Here is a 25599-nt window from a genome sequence, read left to right as displayed (position 1 = left end):
ATTGTATCTGAACTGGAAGGAACTATTCATGAATTATAATCCATGATGGTGAAGCCATAGATTTGGGCTTTCCTTCTTAGAATTGGACATGTTCCCTGTGGAGGTCCTGAAAATCATGTCTATGGCAATGTTCTAAGAAACATTGACCGAGGCCATGAGGCTTCCAAGCAGGACAACTCCCACATCTGTCCAGTATGGGTCTCAATCCTCAGCTCTGAGCCCTCATTGGGTGCCAGAGAGAACAGCTCCTGGGCAGTGGTGTGGACTGCTGCATGGATCACTATGAAGACTCACACAGAGAAAAATGCCTGATGGTAGCCTAGTAGCCAGCTGTGTTTCCTGTCCCATAAGCTTCCGGGTAAACTTGATGTCAGGTGTGGCCTACTGTAGACTTGTTAGGCTGAATGTTTTGCTAAGAACCCCAAAAGGATGCTGCAGCTGTGATTCTGCACTGGTTTCCAAATTTTGTCATAGGAGTCCTTTCTTTAAAGGAAATCATAACTAAAAGAAATAACAATGGCTCTGTACTGCTTGAAATGGAAGTAGCCTACACCCTGATACACTCCCTTAGCCTCTAACTTCCAACCCCACTCCTTTACCCTCTGAGAGCCCAAGTCACCACAACCACTACTTCAGATGCCAAGCCACACAATTTGAAAACAGACTTTATAGACCTCCTTGAAAGCACTACTATAAGCCCACGAAAACCTAAGATCAGAGAAAACAAGAGAGGAGCAAACCTGAGATTGCATTAGTCACAGACATCAGTGGTGAGTGGAGGGCAGGAGTCACTCCCCAGACTGTGTGGTAGCCCACAATGCCGGCCAAGCCAAAGGTGGTTACCATCTGGGAAAATGCTAAATTGGGAGCTGCAATGCCCAAACCCAATATCCCAGTGAGACCTAAAGAAAGAGAGGAAAGAGTGTGAGCTGACATCCAATTATCTCAGGAAGATTTAAAGCACACACATACCCACATATAAACAAACATGTGGAATAATGAATGCTTTTAAATTCTACACCTTTGCTAATAACGAGCAAGTTTCTTAGACATTTCATAATGGAGAAGAGGGGAAAAGGAGTTAAAGGTACTATGGACAAATCTCAACTTCTTGACCACCAACCTCCAACACAAAATAAATTGTAAAGATCTAGTAAAATTTATGAGTCACCTTAATAACAATATGTACATTTTCCTTTGAGTGGTTTGTTTTCTTCTGTTTTAAGTTTCATTGACAATGCCACGTGTTTATACAAGTGTTTTTATTCCAGAATCACAGGGCTATAGAGGGTCTACCAAAGCATTTTCTACTTGGGCAAGACACACCTTCATAATTCAGGACTTTCGTGAGGCCAATTTTATGTCACTCCCAGATTTGGCTGAATAAGAAGGATTTGAAAAGAGTAGGAAGGATTTCATTCACTCCAGCACCTCCCCAAAACATATGGCTTCCACCCACCAGGGACAGAAGTTTTGCAATTGCTCCTGAATCTGGACTGGACTGCTGGCCAGGGCAGTCAGCTCCAGCCTCAACACCAGGTCAGCAAACAGGATTTTACAAAGAAAAGAAAAAAAATAATAAATTAAATTAAGAATGTGCAGAATACAGTCAGTTAGGAACATACATCTTTAATTATCACCTTTCCTGATACCAAACATGTGGACAGCTTTTTTGCAATAGAAGAAAGGGTTACCTAATGGTCAGTAAAAACAGAATAATGGGTGACCAGGGAGTGAGAATTAACTTTCCTGAATAAGATACTTTTCTTCCTTGGTATGAACTATTTCTTTATAAGTGGCACGGCTGGAATATCTAGGAACTGACATTAATTTACCTTAAATCATTCAATAAAACTGTAGTTTTAACTTAAATTTTCCTATCCACAAATAAGATTTCCAAAGTTCTAATGCATGGCCTGTTAACCATCTGTGGAGAGAGTTAGAGAGAATACTGTTTTGTGTTCTCAGTTAAAACATTAGAGAAGCTGTATAAGGCTGTGGTTAAGAATATCTTTTCTAAGCCAGGCTGCCTGGTTCAAATCCTGATTCTATTGCTTGCTAGCTTTGTGATCTCAGGCAAGTTACTTAACCTCTTTGTGCTACAGTATCCTTATCTGTAAAATTATTTACCCTTTTTGTCCTTGACTGAAAAAAGATAGAAACCACACTTCTGAATGTTTTCCTATCAACTATTTAATAAACTAATGTCTTTTCTATAATACATTTAATGTCAATTGTGCTATTTCTATAGTCTGTATAACAAGAAAAAGATGAAGCAGAGGAAAAAAAGGGCGGAGAACAAATCAAATTCTTTGAAGAATGCCATTCAAATAAATTCCTAACACATATATAAAAAAAACAGTTGTTTTTATTATAAATGAGGAAATTTGAGGTAAAGAAAAACAAATATAAGGCCATCCTTTTATTCACTGAAATATTCCATTGTCATATCTATTAAAATGCAATCAATTTTGACTTAATGTAAGCAAAATCTAGAAAAATAAATCATCATACATGCTCGCTGTATTTCCTCATGAATTTCAAAGAGAAATGGAAATTTCCAATCCTACTGATAATACTCTCCATGTCTCCATGTACAATACAATAATCTGGTTTCTTTTTTTTAATAAGTAAGTGCAAATAGGGATGCTGCCCCATCTATTGACCACGTTCACAACTAGAGGGTTTTTTTGGTTATTCTGCTGAGACTTGCTCTTTATTGAAGGAGATTTAATACTTAGCTTTAAAACATCTGGACTCACTTGGGAATTAGGAGAATGCTGAAGCTACAAGAATTCTCTGTGACTGGTGCTGGTCCTTAATTCTTTATAGTTTGCTTTTGTTTTTGGCTCTAAGCAGATATAAACATTTTAATTCATTCTATGAAAAAGAAACCAATTTAAAATCAAATATTCACATTTCAGACTCTAACAGTTCATAGCCAGAATGAATATTTACCCTTATTTTACAATAATTCTTTAGTGTTTTCACAAAGATGAATTTGAAAAGAAAGAATTTATGTTAAATTGTAAAGAAGAGATAAACATTTAAAATTTAATTTTTTTACTAGGTGAATAACTTAGAATGTTAGTCAAAGAATCAAAGACTATATTGGTATTACAGTGCTTATTCTTCAATGTAAACATTTGGTTCCTCAGTCTTACCCAGCTGTGCAGATAATCAAGACTGATATTTTATAAACCATAAAGTAATAAACAAGTAAATAAATAAATAATCACATTTATGTGCACTTCACGCCAACACGCTCTGAGGTATGTCACGACTCAATGTATTTGATGTAGATAAAAATATTATATTTAAAATATTTTTTATAAAAAGAAAAGTATCAATAGCCTGTATATTATTTCACACATATTCATTCTAGTATTTAGCATAGTGCCTGTATCTCTTAGGGTAGACGATCAATACAATCTCCAATTCCACAGAAAAATTGCTTCTATCAGGCTCGATTCCTAATGAAATCCAAAGAAGGACAATGATATTTTATTTACTAATTTTGACAATTAATATACTACTTTCAAAATTCAGATAATCAGGACTAATCCTGATAAATGGGATCCTCACCTGCTGTATATGCAGAAGCCGTGGTCATCGTTTTCCTGAAGGGTGTAATAGTAGCCGCTTTTTCAGCTTCCAGCTCAGCCACTGTCTTCTGTTTTACTGGGGCACCTTGAGGAATATTTTTAGGTGTGGGAGCAGGGAAAATCACTTCACCATCCTAACAGAAATTAGAAGAAAAGCACTTTTTTAAAAAGTCAATCCAGTGTTTCAAAAACACAGAAAATAGCTATAATGTTGGGGAAAAAAAAAACTTCTTTGAAAAATAATTTTATATAAATTCATATAATTTATAACAGTATTTTCTGTACATAATTAATACATGTGTATATAAATACATGTTTGTATTATGCATACATGCATAGATACATAATTTGTATGTGCATAGAACTTATACAGAAGAATACAGATCAAGCCCTTAGAAGCAGAATAGTTAGAGAAATACTTTTTACTTTATTCAATTTTAATTTTTTGTTTTGTTTGTTTCCGTTTTTCAAATACAATGCATATTTTCGGTGAGTCACATAAAAATATATATATATATATTTAGGTGTGTACACGACTTTGCAATATTTTTATTTAAATCGTTCTGCATTTTTAAACAATTTTTATTGGCATAAACTCAATACATCAATGCTTTATTAAAATATGTCTCAATTCCAAATAGGATTCTTCCATGAATAGAAATCATAAAATCAATTTAAAATGAAAACGCAGGAAAAACAAATCTCTTTACTTACCTTCATCACTACAGTTCCTCTAATGACATGACCCATTGTACCAAAGTCAAAGTCATCTTTCACTTCAAAATAAAAATTATCTTTGTCAGGGCTGATGGCCTTCAGGAGCTTGGTGATGTTATTGGAATACAGGGTGCTGGCTTGAGTAGCCATTCGGCTGGGAAGGTCCGTATAGCCTATGTGAGTAATTCCCTAAATGAATAAAAATATGGTCAGAAACATCTATTACTGTATGCTCACATTCTTTCTAGGACAATGCTTGGTCACAGTCAAGGCTAAGCTTTGAAATTCTATATCTTTATAAATACATACATATACTCATAAACAAATATATATTTCAAAAGGAGCTTTAAATGTGCCTATTTTTTATTTTAAAAAAATTCAGGCCTCAGTTAAATATTTAAAGGAATAAACACACTCACACAAATCACTAAGGATGTGAAAACTGGTTCATAGAAAGAAGCTTTTTGATATACCTTATGAACATACAGTTCTCCTGGCTTAGTGGTTTCAAAGTTTCCGCCAGCCTCAGCAGCTAAATCCACAACAACTGAGCCTTCCTTCATTGACTCGATCATTTCTTTACTAAATAAAACTGGAGCTTTTTTACCTAATGAAAATCAAAAAAAAAAAAAGTACAAATTATATTCATTTTTAAAAACTATATTTTAAGTGTTACCATAGTCTCTAGATACTCAGGAATTTGACATCTGAAATTTATTTAACTCTTTCAAGAGACCCCTAAAGTCCAGAACACAGGAGAGAATGGTCATTCTCCTAAGAAAACAGTGAGAGTGTGAGCTGCAGTGTGCAGGAGGAAGCCATTTAGCTAGCGAGAAACCCTCGCCATATGCTCAACACGGAAATCTCAGTGCTGCTCTTGGCAAATGGTTTACATCCAGTACCACTCTCATGATGACATAAACATTTTATTTGGGTTTTTTTTTTTTTATGTATAATAAGCAATTAAAGAAACTATGTGCAGCCGAAGTGGACAATTCATGAAGATCACAAATATCAAGGGAATATTCAATAGTAATTTGTGAATTACAAAATAGAATATTTCTAATCATCTTAACAAACGTCAGCAGATATTTCTACATGCTATATTAACCTGTCTTACTTTAACACAGGATAACTTTGAGTAGAGTTAAGGAAGTACCATGAAACGAAAACAGGGGAATACCTGTTTCTCAACTCCACCACAACTCCAAAAGGCTTAGGCATCACTCATACACTTTTATTCCCACTCAACAACTATTCTGTGCGTCTGGTGAGTCAAGCCCTATTCCTGGTGATGGAATATACTGGTAGATAAACAAAAGATCCCTATTCTCATGAAACATTCTCCTTATGAGATGTTTCACATTTTAAATTCATTCACTAATTTTTACACAGAAGATAAAGCACTGGATGTAAGGATTTTTCAAGCTAACATACATCTATGTGTTCGATGGGGGCCCATCCATTAGCATATTTTAGAGTTCAAGTTTCATAAATTGACATAAGTATGTAGGTCAAAGGGAAAAAGAGATAAACTGTGACATTGGTAGCAGGAAAGCAAAGAATTAATCCCATAATTACCTTTATGTCTTCTTTTGAAAGTTTTCAAATCTCTGTTCAGAGAATTTTAGTAAAAACACATTTTATAAATGAAAGCCTATCAAAATTTGCATTGTAATCTGTTTTTCAACCTACTTGATTGGAATAAATGTGATTCAAAAAAGAAAAAAACTTTTATAGCACACGTAAAAAAAGTTGTAAATATGATACAAGTGAGTGTTTATATGGTACCTCCTTCTTTCTCAAAGTAAACTTTATATTTCCAAGATAAAGTCCAAATCCTAAACCTCCTTTTACTGAAGGCCTTCTCCCCTGGATTGGAGTGCTCTTTCTAACATCCTCTCTCATTACTGCCCCACTGGGACTTCTGCTCCAGTCACACGGGGCTGGCTGACACATGGTTTGTTAGATGATCTCTGGTCTCTCTTTTGAGTCTCCATGAAAGAGCAAGAATGAGGGGATTACTTTCCCCAAGACAACATCCTAAAGTCCTGATAGTTTCACCACTTCTCAAAATTCTCTTGTAAATATTCCTTTCTTCTACCCTCCCCACTGTAGTCCAACAAAGGCATCTTGAATATTTAAAACTTTACTCAGGTATGAGAATTTAGGGATGCAAACCATACATATCTGAGGATTCTTCCCAAATAAAGATCTGTTCAGGTCTGCCGTGAGTTAAAACTGTGGATTATATGGTTGCATCCACACGAAGCGGCAAATTTAAAGTGCTAACCTGTACTCTCCAGGTATTTACTGTTATCACCCTCCCCACCTCAGGTCCAGAGACTCTTCTCGATTAACCAAGCTCTTGTGTGTTACAGCTTTTCCTCCCACCTTATGTATACCCTCTAGTCTTAGGTTGACATGGCTTAAACTACTCTTTTGGCTATATCCAAATGAGCTTCAGGTGCACCCCCTTTGTCTTCTAACTGCGCCAACTTTACAGCCATTGCCTCGCAAATCTGATTTGGCATCTAATTTTTCCTGCCCTTGAAATTCTGAAATTTTTTCTTTCTTCTGAGTCATCTGTAGCTAAGGATCCATCTCTGGACTGTAATGCTACCCACTTTATATCAAGTGGCTAAAGCTATTTAAGCTCCCTAGAAAACATCCGATATACCACCAATTTGTCTTCTTTGATTTTACTCATTCAGGTTTTACAAATCGGTTATGCAGTTGCTAATACAACTTTAAACACACACACCTACACACATTTGCATCTTAACAGAGGTTAAAGGTGTTCTATCCCTATTATCAGTATGAAATTCCATCACTTTTGAAAGGATAACATATTCTTTCACATAGAGTATTTATTTAGTGTGTAAGTCAAATGACTGGAGTTAAAAATGTTTACTTAATTCAAAGAGGAATATTGTAAAGACATGGAATTATTATAAGTAAAAAGCATGCAACAAAATAGTACATATATGATGCTCCCATTCAGTAAAAATAAAATGTATAAATACATACATAAATGTTTCACATATAGGTATATTTATATACATTAAATAGTACATATACTTAAAAGTTTCTATTAAATTCTATATAGTATAATGTTTAACAATACAAGTACCATTACCAGAATATCTTTGAGTGGTGAGGCTAATTTATTTTCTTCTTTGTACTTTTCTTTGTCTTCCAAGTTTTCTATAAAAGTTTGTTTTAATTTTATAATTTAAAAAGTTCAATAAACGCTATAGGGAATATAATGAATTTAACGGAGCAGCTGCCTTTAAGCATTCACATGTGGATTAATTTTTTGAAAATTCTGATAAGTGCAAAGATAAAAATTGAAAACAGAAGGGGAAAAAAAACAGAGCCAAAAAAGAAGCAGGGTAGTACATAAAAGTTCCAAATAAACAAATCCTTAAAAGATTAGATCAAAAGAGAGAAAAAAAACTGAGAAGTCAGTTTCAAAATACTATCTTACCCTGATGGCCTATAAAAAGGTAATGTATGATAAATGTGGCATCACAAAACAAAACAAAAAGAATAAGATGATTCATTAGGTATGGGGGGGGGAGGGGGAATCTACCAAAACCTAATATCATACTGTGAATTAAACTCCACAGTCTATATAGATCAAAACTAATAAAAGAAGAGAAAGCAACACATAAAGAAAAAGAGAAAAAAAAAAAACCTTGGTGACTATCTCTCTAGTCTTTGGATTAAAAGGCTCTTCTTAAACAAAGCAGTGAGGAAAATTACAAAGGAAAACATCAATCGATTTAAATATAAAAATATTACGATCCTCAAAAAACACAAATATGACAAAAATATAATTAAAAGCTCACAGAAATTCAAATAAAACAAAACATTAATATCCTAATAGATAATTGAACAACAAATAAAAGTGGTCATTTCAAAGTTATTTGATAACAACTAAAGGAAAAAAAAAAGTCAAAACCTTCAGTAAGAATCAAAAACATTTGAGTACAAAAAGTGAGATACTTTTTTCCCTCTCCAACTGAAAGAGTAAAAAAAATCATAATAATGTTGAAATAAAACAATTAGCTGGAAAGTCCACTGATGAGATTATGAACTGCACAATCTTTCAGGAAAGCATAATTTATCAAGCCTTTATCAACTGGCCAAAAATGTAATTCTACTTCTAAGATTTGATTAATCCTGGGGAAATGAATGAAAATAAAGACACAAGAATAATGCAGAAAAATGTTAGATCATTATTTTAATTGACAAAAACTAGAAATAAAACCCAACTTTGGGGGAACAGTTAAATAAAATACAGTACGTTCAGAAATAAGAAAATTCTACAAAACTATTAAAATATATTTACCAAGAGTTCTTAATGACATCATATTAAGGGGAAATTTTATGATATCATATTAAACGAGGAAAGTAAGAAAGATATTGTATTTTGATCTAACATGATAAAAAAAAGAATGAAAAGAGAGAAAATGGTAAAATGTTTTTTCACTTCAGTGGACCCTCTGTGCTATATTATGTTTTACCAAACAAAGCATCTTGCCATCAAAAACCACAGTCAAAACACAAAGGTGAGAGGAGAGTCTAGACAAAGTTCCGCGGAGGCGGTAGCAGGACCGGAAATGAACACAACAGACTGCGGCTTCCTGTGCCAACCTTTTGTGTACCGGATTACCCGAACGACATAATCCAAGTCATTTTAGTTTAGTCTGGCACGCATTGCTTTACCTTTTCTGACAACATCTGTACCCTACAGGTTGTTTATTTTGGCCTAACAATTAAACGATTTACATTCTCTGAGAGAGGAAATGGCAAATGGTGAAGGATGGCAGCAAACAAACAGAAGACTGGCTCTTGTGAACACCAGTTTTAGGCAGAAATGGTAAAATGTTAATAGTATTTTTCACTGAGTAGAGGAATGATGGGAAGTTTTTATTGTCTACTTTGTAGTTTACAGCATTTCCAAAAAATTCACATACTATTTTTATTAAATAAATAAAAAAATACTCATGCATAATCACAACTAGTTTCTGCTTTAGATTGAAGGCATAGATTAAAGAGTTGTACTAGAAAAATTAAAATAACTTAGAAATGCCATTAGACCTATCTATTTACTTAATAATTGAAAAGGCTTCACTCAAAGTAATCTGCCATCCCTGCTACAGCACATGAAGCTATACAGTTAGGACAGCCTTTCAAGACTGAGAATGGATAACAAACAGGAAAATGTGTACAGATTTTGTACAATATAGAACATAGAAAAGAATATATCCAATGTTTAATACAGATCCTTCAAATAAAAAAGAGGTATCCTATATACCCAAGAGAAAGTCCGGTGCAGGTCCTAGATACAAGAATTAAAGATCAATGGGCATATCAGGTGTTTTAAAACATAACTGTAGAAGAAATCAGAAGAGTTAATTTTTTTAAAAGGTAGATAAGAGAGGTATTTTTTAGAGGCACAATTGCGCTTTCCCCTCTTGACTGCTCGCTCCCATTAATTTTATCATTTATCTGCAAAAAGATGAGATATACAAAAAGACCAAGATTGTTACATTTCTTCAAATTACGTCCCTAAAAAAAAAAAAAAAGTCACTACAACAGTAAAAAATAACAAGGAGAGAAAATTTTTAGAAATATATTTCCTGGTACCATACAAAATATAGATGAAAGATTTGGCATGATGTTCAACTTCAAGAAATATTTCTTGGTTCCTTCTGCTTAGTAGCTATTAAGTTCCCTAGTAAGTTTATTCAATTCACTCCCAAATGGGAGTTTATTTCTATAATTTTGCCAAAACAATGGTGGGACATCATTCACTGGCAGTCATCATTTAAATATCCATTCATTCATTGACTCAGTTAATACTTATTTAGTGCCTACAGTGTACAGGCTAGATGGGGGAGGAAAACTTTACTTATAGCTATGAGGTCTAATATTTTAAGCCTGAAATAGGCTGCATCCAAGGGTTAGTGAACAGTTTTATTACTAGAATAGCTGAGGTATTTAAAGCACTCATCTAAAATTTTAATTATAGTTTTCCAGGTGGTTGGCCATTACTTGGGGTTAGTAGGGATGTCACAAATTAGTATAAGGTATCTCTGAATCTCTGTGAGCACTGAGAATTGACTGTAGACAAAAAATGCCTCACACTCGTACCATTTCTAGATGTATGCATATAGTACTGTTATTCATACAAATTCATTCTTAAATGTAATTCAATTCATAGTTTTTTCATAATATATTTTCTCATTAATTGAATACTAAGAATGCAAATATAAACGTATTAAAATTATAAACTTCTAGGAAAAATTACTCCTTTCTAAAAATAGCTTTAACAACTTATCGTTATGTAACGAAGGAATATATCACTGGCCTCGCTACAATACTAAATTCAAAATTAATGATTTAGTTTAAACTAAATACCAACAGCTAATAACTTACCAGCAAGTTTTACAATATATTATACCCCTCTGAACAAATCGAGCCTAACATGACCACCTGAAATCAATAAGTTCTCGGATTCTATCTTACTGGGAAAAAAAATGAAGCCCTCACAGACAACTTTAATGATATCAAAATAAAATAAAATAAAGAAATTAAGAGCAAACCACTAAAAATGTTAAGACCAACAAGACACCAAGATGAAATTTACCACAGAATTTTATGATTCCAAAGAGCATTTAGTATTATTCACTGGAATTATTCATTGGCATATAATCAGATGGGAAAATTTCTAACTTCCTGGCCTGTAAAGCATCAAATTAGACTGGCTTAGAAAAACTTCCTGCTTTAACAAGAATATGGTATATTTACCGATATAGTAGCAAAGAGATTAATAATATAAATTATAGAATACATTCATCCAAACCAAAATAGATTTCTCATGAACAAGTACTAGGAAGACAAGGATAATTTTTAATGTAATGTAATACTAAACACTGACTAAATGCAAAATAGAGCATATAAAGACATTCTGAACTACAGTATTTACACATTAGGAAATATCATCATAAGAATATAATTTTGCACTAAGCATTGTTGGTGTTTACCCAGCATCCATTTCCTCCTCTTGATTTCCATTTTCTCTACAAAGTCCATGCGCTTCAGGAGAAATGACCTCAGAAACTGCTCCAGAGGCAAGCCTGGCTGGGCTGAGTGACTGGTTCAGAAATCTAGGTGAAAGCCAAGGGCATCTATTGCCCTGCCTGCATGGATTGGTTCAGAAGTGGGTAGGCATGTCACCCCAATTAAGGCCAATAAGAACAAGGGAAAATTTGCTAAGGGCTTCTGAAAAAGAAGTTTTCTTGCTCTTCAAGAAGAAGCCATCAGAACTGTCCTGTCTCATCCTCTGGATGTTGTGTTGTGCAAACTGGAGGCCTGGAACTGTTGCTGCCTTCTACCACTAAGGACGAAACCAACTCAAGAGGAGAGTGAAGCTGAGAGAGTACAAGGGAGCACAGCCAGAGTCCCGTGCCGCACAAACCTGTCCATGGTTATAACTGGACTTTTTGCCGTTACAACCTCTCTTGTTTAAGGCAGATTGTGCTGGAATTTCTACTTCTGGCAGCCAAAGGCATCCTAATTGATATACACTAAAGGCTCTTTTGGAATTTCAAAATCACAGATCAGGTTAAGGTATTTGGTTTAAGCTATAAAAGTGATCTAGAAGAGGACAAAAGGAATTTTACACACATATGTATATATATGAAAAAAAGAGATGATTATGTAATTGATAGAATATGGCAAGAATATGCTGAATATTTGATCCATGGATCTAGTAGTTAATGGGTCTCTGATTTAGCCAGCCCTGTGGTACACAGAGCAATGTACCATTGCAACTCCTCCATGTCTATTAAAAATCACTAGAGGCTAACACAGCTGCGTTCATGAACATAAAGAGATTCTGACCTATCTTAAACGGTCAAGCAGAATACTTTATATGTGAGTTCCATCCCTGGAACTATGGGAAATTTTTCTCCACATAATTATTTGTTTAAGGAACCAGAGAGAACGTCATACTGACAAAAACTTGGCTTTTGCAAATTGAATGCCTTGAGATACTTCTAAATGTAATGCCTACAAAATATGATTGATTGACAGGATATTTTAATGGACTGCATAAATCCCTAAAGATTTATTTAAAGAAGAAACCTAAAAACAAGCTTTTACCTTAATTAAAGAATGCAATCCTTAAAAATTTATCTTAAAAATTTACCTCTAATAGCTGCAAGATTCTGTACAGGTAAAAATCAAAATTAATCAAGATCTTACTATGGCTTTATAAGCTATGAAAATCTTCACAAAACAACCTACCAAACTTAAATAGTAGCACAAATAAGGAAATACATGATATTCTTATATAAACAATAGCATCTTTGTGTTCCCTACAATACATGACAAAAGAGGCTTAAAAAATGGATATCTTCAAAATATTCAGATAAAAATCAAGTAAGTCATGTTTCTCCACAGAGAAACCCATGCCAGACTGCCGCCTCATGGGTGCTGGATTTGTAACTTCATTAGAATGTCCATAGCCTGACAATCTCAGGGACCATCTTCGACCTTCCACATAATCCTGAGAGTATCTGGGCTTTTTACCGCAAAAGTCAATAAGCTTTTCAGTCCTGAGTACTTGAACTGTGCCCTCAGTAAAGTCATCTGTTGAAGCCCTAACCCCCTCAAAATGTGACTGTATTTGGAGGTAGAGACTTTAAAGAGGTGATGAAGTTAAAATGAGGCCATAGGATGGGCCTTAATCCAATCTGACTGATGTTCTTAAAACAAGAGGAAATGTGGACACAAAAAGTGACACTAAGACCATGTGAGGACATAGCAAGAAGAGGGCCATCTACCTACAAGCCAAGGAGAAAGGCTTGGAAGAAACCAAACCTGCCAACACCTTGACCATTGACATCTAGTCTCAACATTGTGAGAAAATAAATTTCTGTTGTTTAAGCCTCCCAGTCTGTGATATTTTGTTACAGCGGCCCTAGCAGGATAATACAATGTTCTTTTATTCCTGAGTACACAGTGAGGCAATAGTTCTCAGCTTCCCTCACAGTTAGGTTTGGCCATGTGACTAAGTCTCAACAAAAGAAAAGTGAGAGGGACTGGTGTGTGCCACTTCCAGGCATCCCACTCACGCTCCTCCATGTCCTTTTCCCTGTGACTGGCTGGAATAGACACAGTGCCCAGAGTGGCCTTCACAGCTTTATAATAATGATGGTGACATTGTTATACCTGAATATCCCAGCTGCCCATCAATATACCAGCTCTGAGCCATTATACACTTTTGGGTTAATCTGTCATAGCAACTAAACCACTCTAATACTGAAGCACAAGAAAAGATAGGGACAGTAAAACGAAGAAGATACAGAAATGCATATGGTGGGAAGTACTAGTTATTAGCAGTAACTCTATCGGGTGCTACTTCACCAAGGACAGCCTCAGCCTCCCAATCTTTTCTGACTCAGGAACTACCAGCAGGGGAACACAATGCTTCCCCATCTTGCAACATACTTTCAGAGAAATAACAGACCAAACTAGAATATAATTCTATGTCATAAATTTTCCTAACAGAAGATTTCTTAAAGTTAGCCCACTCCCTAACTGTGCTCAAACATACTCTAAGAAGTCAAGGTTGATAAATGGCCATGGAAAACCACATTTTAGCATTCTCCTCATTATGACAAGTTGTCCTTGGTAGCTAAAAGCTACCAAGAGGTACGCAGACAGCCTGTTGTTACCAATCTTTGGTAATGATGTTGCAACATTTAAGTATTTCTCTCTGCCTTTCAAAATTCTCAAAACCATGAAACTTTGTAGAAGTAATATTACAAAATTCTATACAACCATACTATACAACAGTACATTTAAGGGAGAGGAGGATGGTAGATGAATTAGATTACTCAGTAAAAAAAAGAAAAAAGAAAAAAATCAGCAATTTTAAAAAAAGGTGGAAATCACTGGTCTATATAGTTTTGTCCTGTAAGATCGTAATGCTTACAAAAGAAGGAAAAGAACAACCTAAAAAAATAAATCTTGGGGGAACATTTCATTTAGTTACCAAAACAATATTATCTTTGTAGAATTTCAAAAACGGAGAGTATATCACTATAATCAATGATTCTCTTGCCTAAAAAAACAAGTTTGAAAATTACTGTGGATTTATTCTTTTGCACTATATGTCTACTCCATGTGAAAGACGGATTCCAAGAGACAGGCAGCATCAAATGCAGAACCAGTGTTGATTTTCCAGGAGACTGTGAAATCTCTCAGATTGGGTCTCATATGCATAAGGCACTTGTATATCATGAGAAAACAACCCCCCTCTCAATTCTCCAGAGTCATGTAAAATGACCACAAAGGTCCTTTGAGGAGTCTATTCAACAGATACTAACCACTATAGATTAAAAAACAAAAGTACTATTACCCTTTTGGATAATATAGATTGTGCCTAAAAAGAGGTCCAAGTATATATGGCCCAAGGTATTACAATTTATAATCAAGCAATCGATATCTTCCTTCCTCATTAGATAGGACCCTTTCTGACTCCTAAGCTGACCTTCCGCTACTTCCTAATTCTATCTCCTGAGAAGTCTAACTAACCACTTTATATTGCAAACTGGGCAAGTATCCCAGTTTTGATCATTTAAGAAAGTTAGGTTCCCAATCTTTTCAAAATTAGAATTGGCATACAATATGATATTAGTTTCAGGTGTACAACACAGTGATCCAACATTTATATACCATACAATGTGATCACCACACTAAGTCTTGTAAGCATCTGTCATCATGTTTATTTATCACACTATTATTGACTATTTTCCCCTTCCCCTTTTTTACCCATCCCCCGCTCCTCAGCTTCCTTCTGGAAACCAAGAGTTGGTTCTTTGTTTCTATGAGTCTGTTCTTGTTTTGTTTTGTTTGTTTGTTCATTTTGATTTTTTTTAATTCCACATATAAATGAAATCATGTAGTTTTGTGTTTCTCTGTCTGACTTATTTCACTTAGCATAATATCCTCTAGGTCCATCCAGGCTGACACAAATGGCAGGATTTCATTCTTTTTTATTGCTGATTAATATTCCATTGTGTATATAGATACTACATCTTCTTTAGCCATTCATCTATCAATGGACACCTAGGTTGCTTCCATATCTTGGTTATTGTAAATGCTGCAATGAACATAGGGGTATCTTTTTGCATTAGTGGTTTTTTCCTTTGGCTAAATAAGATAATGAATGATCAGAAGGAGAAATTGAGAAAACAATCCCATTTACAACTGTGTCGAAAAGAATAAAATACCTAGGAATACATTTAATCAAGCAGGTGAGAGACCTGTACTCTGAAAATTGTAAGACATTAAAGAAAGAAATTGAAGATGACATAAATAAAAGGAAGGATATACCCTGCTCATGGATTGGAAGGATTAATATCATTAAAATGACCATATCTCCCAAAGCAATCCACAGATTCAATGCAATTCCTATCAAAATACCAATGGCATTCTTCCCAGAACTAAAATACATAATCCTAAAATTTACATAGAATCACAAAAGACCCCACATAGCCAAAGCAATCTTAAGAAAAAAGAACAGTTGGAGGTATCACACTCCTTGATTTCAAGCTATAATACAAAACTATAATAATCAAAACATATTGTACTGGCACACAAAAACAGATACATAGATCAATGGAACAGAATAGAAAGCTCATAAATAAACTCTCACTTATATGGTCAATTAATCTATGACAAAGTAGGCAAGAATATACAATGAAGAAATGATAGTCTCTTCAACAGTGGTGTTGGGAAAACTGGATATATGCAAAAAAAAATGAAATTGAATGACTCTCTTAAACTATATACAAAAATAAACTCAAAATAAAGACATAAATATAAGACCTGAAAACTCCCAGAAAACTCCCAGAAAAAACTATAAGTAATAAACTATTTGACATCAGTCTAACACCTTTTTAAATATATCCTCTTGAGCAAGGGAAACGAAAGCAAAAATAAACAAATGAGACTTCATCAAACTAAAAAGCTTCTGCACAGAGAAGGAAACTATCAGCAAAATAAAAATACGACCTTTTGAATGGGAGAAGCTATTAGCAAATGACATTATCTGATAAAGGATTGATATCCAAAATATATAAAGAACTCATACAACTCAATAACAGAAAAAATAAACAATCCGATCAAAAAAAAATGGGCAGAGGACATTCAGAGATATTTTTCTAAAGAAGACATATAGATGGCAAACAGACAGATGAAAAGATCCTCTACAACACTAATCATCAGGAAAATGCAAACCAAAACCACAATGAGATAGCACCTCACATCATTCAGAATGGCTATTATCAGAAAGTCAACAAATAAGTGTTGGCAAAGATGTGGAGAAAAGAGAACCCTCATGCACTGTTGGTGGGATGGCAAATTGGTATGGGCATTATGGAAAACAGTATGGAGGTTCTTCAAAGATAATTAAAAATAGAACTACTATATGACTCAGCAATTCCACTTATGGTATTTATCTGATGAAAATAAAAACACTTGGTTCCCAGTCTTAATTTAGCTTCTGTAGTGTTCCATCCTGAGCCAACAGAGCATTCTCTCTTTCCTTGGATAGCACTGGAAAAGTAAAAGACCTAAGAAAAGCACCCAGAATTATTAGCTCAGCAATATTTACTGAGCCACTGTTGTGTACAAGGTCATATGCTAAGCACCCACCACCACAGAGATAAACCAAACACTCCAGCTGCATGCACAGGGAGACACAGCAACTCGGGGCAATGAGACTGAGAACTACTGGAATGTGAGGCAGGCATAGACCAAGTGATATCAACGCAGAAAAAAGGAGTGTTTACTACCAAATAGGAGAAAGCAGAAACTACAGAGGAAGTGGTAACTGAGTGAGTAAGATTTCAAAAAGTAGAGAAGGGTAGGGACAGCATTCCAAAGAGAAGAAACATATTTGTGTAAAAGGTCTGAAAGTCCTTGGCCTATCTGAGGTGATCATAGTAGCCAGCATGACTGAAATCATACCCAGAAAGAAATAAATCAGTTTAACGTGAGGCCATGAATAATTGCTGGGGACCAGCAACTGAAAGGTAAGAATTCTTAGCTATGAGTACAGACTTTATAGCATAGCTAGAGGGAAGGGTTATATGATTCAATCCTGATCATCTTTTTTAAATGCCAGTTTATTATATGTTATCATACTATATATCCATAAATTTTTCTAACATTTTATTTTTTATTTTTCCCCTACCCCCTGCCCCGCTCCCCATGCTGGTGACCACTAGTACATTGTCCATGTACCATGAGTCTCTGTTTGTATGTCCTGTACATATGATGCTTCTAGGTTTATATCGCACATATAAGTGATATTATGTGATTTTCAGCCTTGTCTGTCTGGCTTATTTTGCTTAGTATGATTATTTCAAGGTCAATCCATGATTTTGCAAATAGCAGTATTTCATCTCTTCTTATGGCTAAGTAACATTCCATTGTGTATGTGTACCACAGCTTCTTTAGCCAATCATCTATCATAGGACACTTCAGTTGCTTCCATGTCCTGGCCCACTGTGAGTAATGCTGCTATGAACATTGGTGTGAAAATATCTTTTCGAATATGAGTTTTCAAGTCTTTGGGGTAAATACCCAGTAGAGGGATTGCTGGGTCATATGGTAGGTCAATTCTTAGTTTTTTAAGGAACCTCCATATTGTTTTCCATAGTGGCTGTACCAATTTGCAGTCCCACCAGCAGTGTATGAGGGTTCCTATTTCTCCACATCCTCTCCAACATTTGTTATTACTTGTCCTGTTGATTATAGCCATTCTAACAGGTATGAGATGGTATCTCATTGTGGTTTTGATTTGCATTTCCCTAACAGCTAGCGATGTTGAGCATCTTTTCATATAGTTGTTGGCCATTTGTATGTCCTCTAGGGAGAAGTGTCTGCTCAAGTCCTCTGCCCATTTTTTGATTGGATCGTTTGTTTTTTTGTTGTTATTGAGCCATATGAGTTCTTTGTGCATTTTGGATATTAGGCCCTTAGGGGAGGTGTTGCTTGCAGATATATTTCGCATTTGGATGGTTGTCTCTTTACCTTGTTGACAGTTTCTTTTGCTGAGCAGAAGCTTTTTATTTTGATGTAGTCTCATTCATTTATTTTTGCTCTAACTTCCCCTGCCTTTGAGGTCAAATTCATAAAATCCTCTTTAAGCCTAAGGTCCTTGAGTTTAGTTCTTATGTTTTCTTCTATGCATTTTATTGTTTCACAATCCTGATCCATTTAGATGCCTTTATCTAATGATGCTGGGAACCCAAGTGGTCCAAGATAGTGTCATCATTACTAAGTAAAACCCCAGGCTTTCCAATAGCTATGGTTCAATAACAAAATAAGGACAACGCCTGAGGTGAGGAAGGGGCGAATGCTAGATGACTATATGATGCTTATGATTTTTTCATAAGGTGGTCATCAGGAAAGGTTTTAAATGGAAAAGGTTGTTTCTGTCAGGGTAGCCTTAGTGTATGCTTTAAGTACTCTTAATTCTCACTGGAATTTAGGTGAAATGTGCCTAATACACAGTCAGTGCTAACCCGTTATGATTCCTCCTCTCTGCACTCCAACATTCCCCTCCCTAACTTAATTTAAACCAATCAGATTTCCAACCTGATTCAGCCTCTTCCTGATTAAATATTCCAAGTCTATGAAAAGTCTTTCTAACAATAAAGATGCTAAAAAACCTCATGCTCAAAAGATTATGAGCACAGTCTGAACATTACCAGAGTGGGGCTGCTTCACTTTTTATTGATGATTCCAAAGGTCAAGGAGCTAGACAGGAAGGATGGGAGCATTCCTTCATGTGCACAGCACCATAAAACAACTGTTAGCTAGGCCCTATCCTGAAGCTACTCACGTTAAGTGAAATTCTAGCCTTTAACCCAACACCCAATCCAATCTAGGGAGTCTTGATCATGGTACAAGCATGTGGTACAAAACACCAGGCAGAATAATAACTAGCTGGCTACAGAGATTTCATTCCATGTACAGACTTCATAAGTATAAGATTACTGTTTTTTTAAGTCCACTGACTGATGTGCACCTAAGAGAAATGAAAATTTACCAACTCCATAAGATTGCTATCTGAAACTAATTATCTGTGTCCCTCTCTCAACATTTTTATCTATGCCAGGCCTTCGGTACAACCACGAGGATCTTGGTCTAAGGAATGTCAGCTTGGAGAACTTCTGACATTTGACTTAATCCCCTTTGGCTCCAACTCAAGGAAAACTTTAGAACAACTTCTGCTCTAAGAGTCTTTCAGGAGCTAGATACACCATCAGGTGACCCATGTAAAGTCAGGACATAAACCTGGAAAGGTATAATGCTAGAGATACTGTTTTTCAAAGGGCATTTGTACTATTATATAATCTTTTCAATCTTTTTTTTTAAATGCTCATGCTTTCAGGTTTCAGTCCCCCAGGGATAGGAAAGATCTTTAGAATGATCATTTTCTTCCTTATAATATTCTAATTAACTTTTCTTTCTTGGGTTTTCAAAAAAAACTAACAGAAAAGTCCTTTTCAGATCAGCCTTCTAACTACAGGCTCTAGATCAATCCACTGGTCTCCGTATAAGTTTAATGTGCTCATAGCTTCAGAAAAGGCTGAAAGCAGTAAGAGCTCAATAGACTAGATCAGTAAAACTTTTTCAATAAGTCTTCTTTAAGATTATTATACAATGTGACCTTTTCAAAGTATACTTACTATAAACTACTTATAAAAAACAAGGTAATATGGGAGTAGGCCCTAAAAGCAAATATGTGTTTTATATAAGAAGTCTTGAGCCCTGTCACTCATTTCAAGCTTTACAATCAATAATAATTATATATACTAGATCCGAATTATTCTGTTTTTAGTAAGAGTCAGAGAACTAAAAATAGCTTCATGTCCTCATCATTTACTCCGTGAGTGTTTTTCAGAAATTCGTGGACATGGACAATGGACTAGTAGTTACCAGAGAGGAAGGGGAGGAGGGAGGAGGGAGGAGGGAGATAGATGCGGGGGGGGGGATTTAAATCATTTCTTCAATTAAATAAATAAATACATACATACATATATACATACATAAATTTTTAAAGCATTTTATCCCCCTCTGCTGGCCACTTGTTCCATCTAGTCAGCTCAAAACTCTCCCCAAGCTACCTTTCCAAAGGTCAGATGGTAGCACAGTAAAGGCCATCCCATCCCCCATTCAAAGCCACCTGTGCAACAGCTGAGTCAGGAGCCACTGCCACAAAAGTAAAGGACAAATCCTGAAGTGCTCTCCTGCCACTGATTGTTCATGAGTCCTGTCAGCACTGGCAGATTTCACAATCACCACCCTGGGCTCCTGGCTTACTGATCTGCATACACCTCCGGTAATCAACCCCAGTTTATTTCTACACTCACAGATTCTTCTATGGGCGAACCCACATCATCCTCCTGCCTGTCTGTTTCACCTAGCTAGCACTGGTGGGATGGGGTGTCTGGAAAGACCAGCTCAGCTATCAGGTATCACCTAGGTAAAGTGTCCAGAAAGAAAGCTTGGGAGGCACATTTTCTCCTACAAGTTTGTAGATATGATGCCAATCAACTTCCTGCTCATGCTTATACAATAGCCATATTTTGGGGAAAAGGATGCCAAGAGAGAACTTCTCCTCTCCTATGACCTCATGATAAAGCAACTTCTAATTTCTACAGTCCCTTAGAGAAAGAAAGCAAGGCTCCTTTAGTAGAATCTAACACTAGTAACCATGAACCCTGCAAGCTATCATTATCTAGTCTACTTTCTTTCAGAAAGGAAAAAAAATTAGTCAGTATGGTATTCATTATTCAATAACAAAAGGAAAGGACAAGAGAAGAGGTAAAAATATAAAAGGCAGAGAGTTTCTTCACTCCCAATCTTGCTAGATCAAGCTAGTGTTTGCTGATTAATATGTGCTTATTGGTTCCACATCAATCATCCATTCAGTAAAACATATTCTTTAGAAGAAGATGTTGCAATGGACTGAAAAGTAATTCCTACCATCGAAAGAGCTCACAATTTGGTTGCAAAGACCAAATATGTCAAAGGAAATAACTAGAAAGTGACAAAGTATTATATTCTTTAGTAAAAAAAATATATACTGGAAATTCCATATACACACACACACACACACACACAAAAGCTCCCCTCTCTATCTTGTATATTAAATTCAGTGATCATCTCTGATAATTACTGTCACTTCTGATGGAACTTCAGAGCTGTCCTTTTCTCTATATATATTTTTTAGTACTGTTTGAATTTTCTACAATAAGAATGTAGCATCTTAACAAAGAGAACAGAAATCAATTAAAAACCAATTTATCAAGGGTATAAACAGAGGAAATTGCTTACAAATATAATTTTGTACACAGAATATGATCTATGAACACAGATAAAAATACACAGAAAAAAAACACCAAATTATTAATGACTGTTTTTCTCTAGGGGCTGCAGTGATTTTGCCTTCCATGTGCTTTCTCATTTTCTAGAAAGTAAATCAATCATTACTTGAAGAAATTCAAATGTTAAACAATTACTCACTCTCATTTTAAAATCTCATTAGTAACACTGCTACACTAGAAACCTAATGACATACCTGGAATAAGTGCTGTGCTGATAAGGATGTCCACCTCCTTGCACTGCTGAGCAAAGAGCTTCATTTCAGCTTCAATGAACTCTTTAGACATCTCTTTCGCATATCCGCCTTGTCCCTCACCAGATTCCTTCAAGTCTACCTCTAAGGGCTCAGCACCAAGAGATTTGAACTGCTCCAAAGCTGCAGCTCTGGTGATTATTGAAAGGAAAGCAGTGGTGATTTTAGGTCCTTAATACAGGAATTAAGATCATCATTTACATATATATATATATATATATATATATTTTTTTTTTTTTTTTTTTTTTTTTTTACGCCTACAGCACCTGGTCTTCCTAGGTGGTCTCCCATCCAAGTACTAACCAGGCCCGACCCTTCCTAGGTGGTCTCCCATCCAGGTACTAACCCTTAGCTTCCAAGATCAGATGAGATCAGGCACGTTCAGGGTGGCATGGCCGTAGACTATATATATTTTTTTAGAAAGGAAAAACTGTATACATTTAAAAGTGGAGACTTTTCTTTCTTTTCCCTGCATAGAGACTTTCTTTTGATGTCTCTGGACTGTTTCAATTTTTTTCTAAAGGAAAGTAACATGATAAATTTTTTTCTGGGAAAAAAAAAATTATGGAGAATTTCAACTTCTACTTAGTTAAGTTGCAAAAGGAATTTCACTATTGCCAGCCCCAGTAATCCATTATGTTTCTTGTGGCCTCACTGTCAATGATGATGTGAGATCAGACCTATATTAAGATTTGACTTCATTCAAATCACTCAAGTTAAGGTTTTCATTTGCAAATATTCTGACTTATGGGAACTTTCCCCCACATAAATGACTCTTAGAAATAGTTTAACAAAGTGATTTTTGCCCCTAGTCCTCATTAAATTGTGTTTGAAAAAAGCAACTTGTAAATGGTATTAATGGTAAATGTGAAGATCCAACACATTCAGATTATGTAAAAATACATTCAGTTTAAAATAAATGAATAAACAAATGAATGAATGAATGCTGGTAAGCATTGTACCAACAAAGATCTCAGCTCTGTGGTAGACTGTGTGTTTTAAGTCACCAACACTCATTCCACTACAGTGAATTCCAAACCCCCGTAGTGACAACAATCACTCCAGGTATGTGTTAAAAATTCAAATTTCCAGGCCCCTTCCCATACCCACTGAATTACAACCTCTAGCGTGAGGCCAGAAGTTATATTTTCAGCAAGAGATACAGGTAATCCTTGCCATCAGGGAACTCTGGGAAACTGTGGTCTGAGCCCATCGGTCCCTGGCAACTGTCACGGTCAGGGAGTGGACCCAATGGTGGGACATAAAAGGCAGGACAGAAAGGGTAAGAGACAGTTAAGCAAGAGGTTCTCTTCCTTTCTGCTGGTTTGAACAAGGAAGCTTGTGGTCAACTTATGACCACAGGTGGAATCAGCCAAAGCTGAGGACAGCAGAGAAGAGAGACAGAAAGACCCTGGTCCTGTCTAGCACCGGTGAACTCTAGTATGAAACAGGAGTTCTTCCCATGAATTTTCACTTAGGAGAAATAATACATTTTCTTATAGTTTAAGCCAATCAGCTTTTGTGTTTTCTACTCCAAAGGAATAGTTTTGAAAAGTTTTAGAAATGTCTACTATTTTTAGTGAAGATGAATTCAAAATGATATATATGCATGTGTTATATGTAAAATGATCTCGACGTTATTCCAAAGGTAGCTCCAAAAAAATCTTTAAGCAATTACACCAAAAAATTATTAGCAATTATACCTGGCTGGTAGTATTATAAAAGATATTTTTTATTTTCTTCCTTATGGTGTTCAGTATTTTTCAATAAGGAACATGTATAATTAGAAACACAATGCTATTTTGGAATTTTGCCCTCAAAATAATCTCATTTTAAAATATTACATCAAAAATTTAAATGTGAATATCTTTTGACCGAAAATTCCATTTCTAGGCATTTATCCTAAGAAAATGCGATATCTCCAAATACACGTTTATATATATACATATATGTGTGTATATGTGTGTTTACACAATATTGTTTATATACAATAAAAATGTCCATTTATAGAAGACTAGTTAAATAAATCACTGTCCTTCTATACAATGGACTCTTTTGCAGCTATTAAAAATATTTACAGGTAAAGATCTTTATGATCTACTATTAAGTAAAATAATGTTAAATAGTACCATTAGTAAAATTACATTTTTAATTTATGTGTAGAAAAGGGAACATATATTAGAATGTTAATAATTATCTCTAGGTAGTAGAATTTTAGAGTATTTTATTTTCATTTTTTATATTTTTCTGAATTGGAAGAATAAGAATATATTATTTTTGTGATCAAAAAGAACATAAAATGGATGAGTTATAAAATTAATGTATATTTCCTTTTATAATATGTAAAATATAAAGGGCTAATTAACCTTACTTCATAGAATTCTTGAAAAGAACCAATAAAACAAAGCATATAGCACAATTCCTGGAAGAGAATAAGCATTTAGTACAGATGTCTGAAAACTACAGCTCTTGACCTGCCAATTATTTTTGTAAATAAAGCTTTACTGGAACACACACATACACACACAATGAAAGATAAAAAAGAAAGTAAAGCTTCTATATTTCTAAACTTTGTAATACAGGCATTAGGCAAGATAGAGGAATCTCCCAGCTATTAGAAAGATTTCAAAAATCACACCCTGTTAATGTCACTGGGTGATGAGTTGTCCTTAGGTTTTTGGACGTTTAACTGAAAATGTATACCATTTGGTTTTCCAAAAAGAGTTTATAATCAAGTGTGTTTTCTAAACATTTGAATTATGTATTTATGATATGATGCCAGTCTCAAAATAGTCATTAATGAGCTACATCCTTAGAAAAGTATTTCACCAGTTCACCACATCTTTCTTCATTTGGATTTGAGTTATCTCAATAAAGATAAATAAAAATGGAGTTAAGCTACAGCCATATTCTACCTGTCTACCCTACATACAATCTAAACCAAAGACATTAACTAACTTAATAAATTCTTAGCAGTTAACCCATCACCAACTTTCAAATCATCTCTTAGTCAAATATATGAATTTCCACTTCAAGACTATTACCCACTACAATGAAAATTTGAACATGCTTTTCTTCAGGTTTAGAGGTCTTCAAAAACTTCACATCAGCAAACATTAAAAATTAAAAGACAGGACTAATGGCATTCTTAACTCTGGCTTTCCTTGGCTTGTGTCCTGGTTACTTTGGAAATGCCTTTTCTTATTTCAACAAGACAGCTTATCATTAGTACATCACTTTTCCAAACTGCAGGTAATCACTGTAAACCATATTCTTTGGAACATTCTTTACTCTGAAAAGTCACATTCCTTTCAATCAATGCTAAATCAGCATGAAGAAACAACACTGAGTACAAGTTGTTAATTTTCAATTCTTTTGTTGTTGGTTTTCTTTTTCATTATTTCTGCTGTATTGCATCTGGCTTCTAATTTTTTTCCCACTAAGTAATACTTTTTCACTTTGAGCTAACTTTGAAAAAGTGGCAACACTTTTAAATGGCTTATCGAGCAGTTTTCAATCTGCTACTTCACTTTATAA

The 25599-nt window shown here is 35.0% G+C and overlaps 1 protein-coding gene and 1 pseudogene across 2 annotated transcripts in view; both read right to left on the bottom strand.

Moving 5' to 3' along the window:
- The window catches only part of NNT (nicotinamide nucleotide transhydrogenase), an 82833-nt gene that overhangs the window by 37403 nt on the left and 19831 nt on the right, over positions 1-25599 (bottom strand). For both annotated transcript variants that reach the window (XM_011373883.2, XM_011373882.2), the window contains exons 7-11: positions 22006-22193; positions 4796-4929; positions 4320-4511; positions 3586-3739; positions 741-902 (exon numbers count right to left, since the gene is read on the bottom strand). In XM_011373883.2, coding sequence (XP_011372185.1) covers positions 741-902; positions 3586-3739; positions 4320-4511; positions 4796-4929; positions 22006-22193 — 830 coding nt within the window. The remainder of the gene's footprint in view (positions 1-740; positions 903-3585; positions 3740-4319; positions 4512-4795; positions 4930-22005; positions 22194-25599) is intronic.
- Positions 22317-22465, bottom strand: LOC111728880 (annotated as a pseudogene).

The sequence above is a fragment of the Pteropus vampyrus genome, unplaced genomic scaffold, assembly GCF_000151845.1.
Source record: "Pteropus vampyrus isolate Shadow unplaced genomic scaffold, Pvam_2.0 Scaffold234, whole genome shotgun sequence".
In the NCBI taxonomy this organism is placed as follows: domain Eukaryota; kingdom Metazoa; phylum Chordata; class Mammalia; order Chiroptera; family Pteropodidae; genus Pteropus; species Pteropus vampyrus.
The sequence above is the reverse complement of the archived record's forward strand: the minus strand, read 5'-3'. Positions and strand labels throughout refer to the sequence as shown.